Here is a 9,243-nt window from a genome sequence, read left to right as displayed (position 1 = left end):
AAGTAGTAGTGTGTGTGTGTGTGTGTGTGTGTGTGTGTGTATATATTATATATATATATATATATATATATATATATATATATAAAATTATACTCTATTAGTTATCATATTTTTTTTAATGAGTTACATACTTAATTGGTATCATTAACTGCCTTTTATCAGTGATTACTCCCAATCCTTTCAAGTTAGCGCTACAGAAAGTCCTACGTCTTTTGATTAAATGCGTCAATCTCTTCTCTGGACTTTGACCATTTCTGTGTTTCATCAATAAACTTCGCTTCCTGGCACTTCCTGGTGGTTGTTTGGAAAACCATATGTTACAAGTTGATTGTGTCTCAGCTCCTATGTATCTTTCACACAATTTAACTGTTAAATTCTCAAACTCCTCTACAATTCTGCTTCTGTTATAACTGAAATTAAAAAAAAAATAGCATTAAAAAGTAGAATTATACTTTATGGTAAATTAAAAGCTGTAATAAATTGAACTCACTATATGCCATGGAACTTATGAGAATAAGCCTGAGGCCATGTTAAAGCTTTAGCCTCTTCTTCACCAATCGTATGATAAAGAAGAGGAGAATGTTCCTGAGATAAATCTGAGTTTTTGTCTACGCCTGATAGAATTGTAACTGTTTCTTTAATCGTATTAAATGAATTGTTTATCTCCTTAGGAACATTATATTGTACATTCAAATTATCGCAATCACTATTGTTTATGCCTAATTTTGTATCTTCGGCATTATCAGCTGACAAATCACAAGCATCAAAAGCATTAGTCAAATTCCTTGGAGTACCTTTTGTACATTGATAGGAAATATTCTTAGTTTCTATGGGTCTCTGCTGCTTTATGCTTTCCGTAATTTCTGAACTTCCATTGGATAATGGGCATCCAATATAAAACAATTGACGATTTTCATAAATGTGTTGTAGAAAATCAGAACAATCACTTTGGCATGTCGTATGTCTTGGCGGAGGTGGGACACCACTCAAAAACTTATTAATTCTAACCAGCATATAATTATCTGATTTTGCAATCAATTCAGCCTGAGTAGGTTCTTGAGGAGGAATCATTGCCAATGTACTATCGTCATCGGTTAATGCCTCAACGTTTTTCTTATATGTATTACTTTCGGTATCACTATCGAACATTTCTGGACTAGAGACATTTGGGAATGTCTCTCTAATTTGAGAGTTCTCATATTGATTGGTAAAACAGCAATCCATATGTTTTTTATCTAAAAATTCAGAAAAGTATTACACTGCGATATAATTTAACAATGTGCAACACTTATCAAATTTTTTAAAAACATGCCCAAATGTTGCTTCAATTGTTGGCAATGTATTCTTTGTGTACATCATTTTATCAATTCTAATATACTACTTCTATTGATAACATTCCATGAAAGTAAAGATAGACACACGATACTCGATTTCTTGAATATAGCATGCAATAATGCCTGCCCTGATGTATGCTAGAATTCGTTCATACATTGAGCTGCATATAAATGATTTTTATTATAGATATTTATTATAGATTATTTCATAACTTATTTTCTTGCATGCACTAATCAAAAGAAATAATTGCTAATTTCATAGTTATTTATCAAACATCTGTATGCATCAAAGCAAGCATAGCAGCATGCATGTGTGCATGCTTATCATTCAAGAAATCGTGTGATTTCATCTTTATAAAAGTACGTGTGATATCTAAACGCGTATTTGATGGAGCAAAATGCCACATTCGGTGCGTCGTGATATGCGCTCTATATATATATATAGAGCATATACACTTACATTCCAGAATAATGACAGCCGAAAGATTAGCTCTTTCTTCACATACGTGTTATACTGTTCCTTCTGTGGCACAAAATATTACTTTACATTCGCGAGACGACAGAGGAACGTTCGTTCGATAACGCACTTTACACACTAGCTGTATAGGCTGTAGGCCAAGTTATTTGTTTTTCGAATCCCCACGAATCACGATAATTCTACTGTTGCGTACTGTCCCCCACTCCATACACTCGATGGAAATGTAATGATCAGTTTAATAACCTTATCTTTAATAACGACATATATAGTTACATCAACATATGGTCTGTTAACTGTTTTCTGTTCTTGCACGGGACTGCACTGGACCTTTCTTTTTCGTTTTTGACAAATATCAAACCACATATACCTATCTCATTTGAAATTACAAAAGTGTACACTTCAGCCACAGAAATGATTGGTTTATACATTTAAATCTAGTGAGAAACTAAAGACAAGACTAATCATATTACAGAATTTTACAATAATTGCAAAGCTGCTTTTTCTGCTAAACGCAACCATAGTTTTTCTTAGAAAGTATAAAGTTGACGTAAAGATCAGGCGGTCGATTCTGTATCTTCAAACAAAGTGAAAATTACAAAAGTGAGCAAATTTACTAGATGTTGACTAATGAAATTATTAGTATTCTAGTAAATTCGATCACTTTTGTAATTTTCATCTCGTTTCCAGATATAGAATCGATCCCTTGAGACTCTATTCTTGAAAAGAAACGTATACGAAAGTCTAGGAAAATGTTACAGTATACGATATGTATATAGTATTTTCCTAGACTTCGTATAAGTTTCTTTTCAAGAATAGGGCCGCTCCTGTTTGCGTTGCTTGCACTTTTTGCACTCGGCATTTTCGCTTTCTCTCTTTTTAAGGCCAAATATATATCTATCTCATTTTAAGTGAAAAAATATTTGAAGATTCATGCAACGCAAATAGATCTATAATTATACACGTTCAAGCCGAACAAAGTTGCTAGCCTACTCGCGAGCGATTGAATACGATTGGTTGAATCTGGGGCTCGATTGTGTATTTTGAAATGAGGTGAAAATTACAAAAATGAGCAATGATTATTAGGTATTGACCAATTAAATTATGAATATTCTAGTGAAGTTGTTCACTTTTGTAATTTTCACCTCATTTCAAGGTACACAATCGACCTCCTGTAAGTAACAGAATGAATCATGTTCATTTGCTCGGCGAGAAATAACTTGAACAGACCTATATAATTCTATGAAAATTTTTTCGTGCATTGGTATCCCTGCGTTACACTCGCGCCGAGCACGTTCATTAAAGAAATTTTGTGGTTATCTTTTACAAATGGCAACCCACGGTGAAACACGCCGTACCGTATAACCCGTAAAGAGTGATCCGGCCTGTTTTTCTTGTGTAAATACACATTGAAACGTTCGGCACGACTTATTCGGTCGAACGATTGGACGAAAAACATTAAAAGCAATCTTCGCGTGACAGATTCAATCTTGTACTAACAAGACTATAATAATGGGAAACGCGATGGCTGCCTCCGCACCTCCTCCACCTCCGCCACCGGGTCCCGGATTATTGCCGAATTTAGGGAAATCGGATCCGTCAACGGATATTTATACGCCTACCGAAGCGTCCAGTCAGATTGAGAACCCGGGTACCATCGAGGATTTGCACAAAAAGTGTAAAGGTATCTAGTCTCAAAGACTCACATGTCACGACTCTCGAGTACTCCGTGCTTTCTCTTCGGACTGCTTCTCGTGTTTTTCCAATTTATCACAGAAAACTTTCTAATAGATTATTTTCTTGGCGACCAATAATTAATATATGATTTTCCATATTGTCCTTAATAAACTCATTACATTTTTTCTTATAATTTATAGTATACTTTCTGACAAATATTTTCCAACATTCTAAATTAAAATTTATGTTCTGTGTACTTGTGTTATATAGACAAGAAAATTACATTTATATTTTATATTTCCAGATATATTTCCTATAAATTTTGAAGGAGGAAAACTAGTAGTCAATAAGGGATTGAGTAACCATTTCCATATTTCACATACTATTAACATGAGTTCTGTAATACAATCTGGTTATAGGTAAATGTCCAGCATGGACAAAATATCTGCTTTGTTAATATTTGATATGCTCTGTAATACAATATAACAATATATATATATATATTTATATATATATATATAAATATATATATATATATATTTATTTATTTATTTATTTATATGTGTACTGTATAACATAAACCTGAATCCTTTTATTCAGATTTGGTGCAACTTATGTTGGTACAAAACAAATTTCACCTACAGAAGCATATCCTATATTATTGGGTGATATTGATCCAAGTGGAAATCTTAATGCCAACATTCTTCATCAGTTTGGTTCGAGACTAAAAGGAAAATTGGCAGCGCAAGTGCAAAGAAATAAATTTACTGCTGTACAAATGACAGCTGATTATCGAGGGGATGCATATACTTGTTCTTTAACATTAGGCAATCCAGACGTTCTTAATGGTTCTGGTAAGTTGATAATATGAAAAACATCTGTGTTGTAAAATATATATATGTAATCTGTGTTAATATTATAAATATATATATGTAATCTGTGTTAATATTATAAATATATTTTCAGGTGTTCTTGTTTTACATTATCTTCAAAGCTTAACACCATCGCTTGCATTAGGTGGTGAGCTTGCATACCAACGTGGGTCTGGTTTGCCAGGTGGACAAATTGCATTACTATCCGCTGCAGGGAGATATACGACTGGTGACTCTACATTCAGCGGTAGCATTAGTAAGTAATAATAGTATTGTAAATTGTTCTGATACTCTTATATGATTTTTTATTTTTTAAATAATTATTTTCCAAGGTCCATCCGCTTGTCACCTTTGTTTCCATCAAAGAGCTAGTCAACAATTACAAGTAGGTGTTGAGTTAGAAATTAATGCACGAATGCAAGAATCGACAGCAACAATTGCTTATCAAGTCGATTTACCTAAAGCAGATTTAGTGTTTAAAGGTATGTATTCACAATTATGTCAAGAATGTTATAATTGTATCTAATTCTATAATGTTTATTTAATTTTTGGTATATTATAGGTAGCGTAGATACGACTTGGACAGTAGGAGCAGTTTTAGAAAAGAGATTACAACCGTTGCCATTCTCATTCGCGCTCAGTGGTATGATCAATCACAGCAAGCAGCAATTTAGATTAGGTTGTGGCCTAATCATCGGTTAAAAATGATATGCTGCTATGCATTTTCAAAATGCGGATCCAAAGGAAATCGGGGACTATATGTTACACACTTTACATGCAGTCGAACGATCGTGTAATCTTAGAATCTACAATACCATCGATTTCTTTCTGATTTTAATGGTTATCAGGGCATATCGTTTCGTTAAAAATACAATTCTTGTTATAAACGATCGTGTTAATTTGATTAAATGATCTATACAGATTCCAGACTGGATTTCTCGTTTTAATATACTGTCTGTTTTTTTTTATTTCTGTCTATAATAATCTGTCTATAAAACATTAAGATATTCGTAAAACGTAAGATTACATAACTTTTGTTAGATCAATGCTTTTTCCATCATAAAATTTAAATATATTTTTGCGAATGAAATGTTGTAATATCGTACTTAGCATGACAAAATTCGTATTTTTATATTCATTTTAAACAATTGTTAAAAACAACAAATGTATTAATTTTTTATTAATACAATTTAATTTTCAATTAAAATGTTAAAAAAAAGGTTTATTTGTATAATTGAAACTTTAAAAAATAATTCAATTTTTATTTATTATATTAATTTCATTAATTCAGTAACATTTTTATAAACATCCCATAATCAAAGATATAGAAGTATATTTACAAAGTAGTGAAGTCTTTGAAAAATTTCTGATGTGATGTCATTTTCTGAACATATGATCAGTTTTTCTGATATTTTCTATTTATGATAAATATATAAACTATATATGGTTTTATCATAAATCGTATGTAATTTCAGCATTTATGAGTAATAATTTTCTTAGTTACAAATGCAATGCATTTATCATACAAATCTAAAAATAGATTTATTTTATATATTATTGCTGAATGTATCCATTAATTGATATAGGTCTCACGTTGAAAATTTATGAAATAATAAATTTATGAAATAATAAATGGTTCGTGAACCTTTCGTATTCATATATTTAAACTTTTATTTCATTAACTATTGTTGAAAAAAATTATTGTAAATATGCATATATGAAAAAAGACGATATGTTATGTGCCACAATTAAAATAATATAATGATTAGAGTAATATTTGCTTTGTACTGACTTGATTTATGTATAGATGCATCGTAAATTGTAAACATGCATAATATTCATAAAAGTTGTTGGGAAAACTTATTACAACGCACATTTTCGTTAATTATTTCGATGATGATGTAAAATTTGTTTGTGTGAGAAAAAGATAAATAGAAATACAATATACAATCCCCGGTTTGATGCATCCGCCCGTGCGGAGAGATTCACGGTTTCTTACTCTTTAATCTGTTTGTATACACTTTTATTGTAAGATACAACAGAATAAAATTGTGTATTGTTGAACAAGATCAGCGTTTGTGAAAACATCCTTGATCGTTTATTCTTTAGAGTATAAAAAAGGATACTTAGACAGATACATAATGTGCTTTATTTTTGGTCGAATAGATCGAGTCTTGAAGTCAGAGCATGCAGTTGCGAGTTCATTTCCTGAAGAAAACAATAAGCAATTAGTGCAAAAATCACTAAAAGCTTACGATGAACTGTGTATATAGTATGCATGTGAAATATACGCGATCATTTAGCAATCAAAATTCTTTTAGTGTTATATTCACTTAAAAAATACTACTTTAAAAGTAAATATTTTAAAAGTAAATATTTTGAACTATTCATGTTATTTATGATAAGATTAGGAAAAAAAAGTTTATCTCTGCAATGATCAATGTAAAAAAATTGAAAATATTGTTACTAATTTTTATTGCATATTAATTTTACTACGATTAATCTTAGCAAATAATATAATAATACTAAACAATAACAAAATTGTTGAATATAATTTTCTGTTGGATAATATAACAATTATATAACATATATTAGTTGTTACTATATATATTGTATGGAAAATTATAACTAACAGTATATCATTGTTAATTAGTATTTGCTAAGATATCCTGATTATTATAATTATACAAATCATTTGTTATATTATATATATAGTGTTATTCTATTCGATAAATTTTTTAATACATTTTTCTAATAATATCGTTAATAATTATTTAGATAGAATGGATGTGTTAATTTGAAGCTTAAATGAGAAAAAAAATTCTGTCTCTGCCTTTTTTACATTTAATTTTCTATTTTTACGTATTTGCTTAAATATTTATAAAAACTGGTCAAATGAAGTTGTTAATTAATTATCATAATTTACTTAGAAAAACGTGCAGAGAGCATATAATTCTCATTTGAAAGTATTGGTTCGAAACGCAATGTGAAAATTATCGCTTCGTAAATTTTATCCGTTAAAAGTGCACAGTCAGGGTGCGTTCCAAAACATGACTTTGTCAACTCCGAGTATCCTTTATCTTTATTTAACATTTAATAACCAACAAGGATAAAATAATACTCGAGTTGACAGAGTTGAATTTTGGAACGCAACCCAGCATGAGATCGTGACGGAAGTGTTGATTAAAATGATGAATGATCTCCTGAATGTATCAATTGCTCCAGTGTTCACTACTACTACGGTTTCGTTGATGTTGATTCTAATGTTGGTTTGAAACTAGTACAGTTGCAGTGAGTACAAATTTGAATACATAGAAACGCGAAAATAATGCCTATGTTCTTTTTATTATCTTTCAAGAGAATCATGTAAGAACTTTTCATTAAATATAATGTTGTCAAAAGAGATTATTATTATATCACGATAGAACATACAGCGATAGAAGTCAGTGAATACGATATAACGCAATAATACGATGTGATGTGTGACAATACGATTGTCGAATGAGAGATAGTTTCATCAAGTGAACTTCGTACGACCATACCTTGTTGTGGTGGATCACGTCGGTAAAAATACGATATACTAATGCAGCGCTATATAAATACAAATTTCATATATGATAATATTATTTGTATAATAAATTTCCCACAGATTAATTGAGTTAATTAAAATACTTAATATTTTATTATATGTATACAGTAAACAAAACACCGCATTTAAGGAATGTCGCGATATGTATAGACATCGTAGATAGATATTTTATCCACGCAATGACATATAATTCCCTCGAAATTTACTGTGTAAATACGCACATGCCTGTATGTGTCCATTAAGACCAATCATCTTTTACCAGAATTATACATATAATCACAATAATTCATTATTTCCTCGATAGAACTGATACGAATGATAGAGATTTTAACGGATTCTGCAATGAAGCATACATTAGCTGATGAATAAAATTATTTATTAATTATTTAAATATGTAATTATTTATTATTTTTCCAGTATATAACTGTGAATATATTTAGTGTTGTACAACGACTCTGGTGAGTGAACATTTATCACATTTTATTACGTAATCAATTACTCGTTATGATATGAATATATTATACTATATATCTATAGCAATTAGAACATTGATTTGACGCTTCTAATCGACAGAATAAGAAAATACGAGTAGTAAAACATGATAATTAACGTTGTATCGTTTAGTAATATAGCATATAGTACTATCAGATATGCCGAGTAAAAGTCTTGGGGGATTATCATATTATACTTGCATATAGTTAGGAATGAATTTTGACATTTATTACAGTCACTTGATTTAGAGGTTTTAGATACGCGCTTACTGCATTTAATAGCAAATTCGTTATTAGTCCGAAATAAAATATCTAAAGTGTCTTGATAAAATTAATATTTGTGTATATAAAAAATAACATGTAGTAATAATCAATTGGCGAATAAATGAATGAACGAATGATCGATCATAAGAACGGACGAATGAATGGACAGACTTGTCCTTGACAGCCGAGTATCTGTAACCTGGCACTCTCGAAACAGTCGCCAAGCCGTTTGCTTACGCTTTAGCTTTGCCGATCCTGTAAACACTCTTCCCTTTCTTTATGTACTATAGACCTTTGCTATGTATATAATATTCTTTCAATTTTGTTTTATTATTTAGAAAATTCTTGGAGGCAAAAAAACGTTTTCAGAGAGTTAGAATAAGATAAAGATTTATATGAAAAAATTATACTAATGTACATAATAGTATGTAATACATAATAGTATGTATATACACAAATATAGACGCTATATATATATATATATATATATATATATATATATTAATAGTTAGTAAATAAATAATAATAAATAATAATAAAT

General features: G+C 30.1%; 3 protein-coding genes across 3 annotated transcripts in view; 2 read left to right on the top strand and 1 right to left on the bottom strand.

Annotated features, from left to right (window-relative positions):
• LOC105624879 (transforming acidic coiled-coil-containing protein 3) overlaps positions 1 to 6,570 on the top strand; it is a 13,150-nt gene extending 6,580 nt beyond the window's left edge. The window contains exon 6 of the mRNA XM_012206230.1: positions 6,525 to 6,570. Coding sequence (XP_012061620.1) covers positions 6,525 to 6,570 — 46 coding nt within the window. The remainder of the gene's footprint in view (positions 1 to 6,524) is intronic.
• Positions 116 to 1,224, bottom strand: LOC105624866. Its single transcript, XM_012206217.1, has 2 exons — positions 491 to 1,224; positions 116 to 410 (listed from the first exon to the last, which is right to left on the bottom strand). The coding sequence occupies exons 1-2, from the start codon at positions 1,222 to 1,224 to the stop codon at positions 116 to 118; spliced, it is 1,029 nt and encodes a 342-aa protein (XP_012061607.1).
• On the top strand, positions 3,322 to 5,060 carry LOC105624867 (mitochondrial import receptor subunit TOM40 homolog 1). The gene is made up of 6 exons (XM_012206218.1): positions 3,322 to 3,493; positions 3,791 to 3,905; positions 4,087 to 4,340; positions 4,453 to 4,614; positions 4,691 to 4,840; positions 4,921 to 5,060. Exons 1-6 carry the CDS (start codon positions 3,322 to 3,324, stop codon positions 5,058 to 5,060), a joined length of 993 nt encoding a protein of 330 aa, XP_012061608.1.
• Positions 6,571 to 9,243: the final 2,673 nt, after the last annotated feature.

Source organism: Atta cephalotes (assembly GCF_000143395.1).
Source record: "Atta cephalotes unplaced genomic scaffold scaffold00092, whole genome shotgun sequence".
In the NCBI taxonomy this organism is placed as follows: Eukaryota; Metazoa; Arthropoda; class Insecta; order Hymenoptera; family Formicidae; genus Atta; species Atta cephalotes.
Note: the sequence above shows the minus strand (reverse complement) of the source record. Positions and strands in the feature narration are given on the sequence as shown.

What these genes read in the sequence shown, in the direction of transcription:
- LOC105624867 (XM_012206218.1), top strand. Translation starts at nt 3,322, where the DNA reads ATGGGAAACGCGATGGCTGCCTCCGCACCTCCTCCACCTCCGCCACCG. An exon ending in TTTGCACAAAAAGTGTAAAG is followed by an intron (nt 3,494 to 3,790) that starts GTATCTAGTCTC and finishes TTATATTTCCAG; the next exon opens with ATATATTTCCTATAAATTTT. An exon ending in AGACGTTCTTAATGGTTCTG is followed by an intron (nt 4,341 to 4,452) that starts GTAAGTTGATAA and finishes ATATATTTTCAG; the next exon opens with GTGTTCTTGTTTTACATTAT.
- LOC105624866 (XM_012206217.1), bottom strand. Translation starts at nt 1,224, where the DNA reads ATGGATTGCTGTTTTACCAATCAATATGAGAACTCTCAAATTAGAGAG. An exon ending in CATAAGTTCCATGGCATATA is followed by an intron (nt 411 to 490) that starts GTGAGTTCAATT and finishes TTTTAATTTCAG; the next exon opens with TTATAACAGAAGCAGAATTG.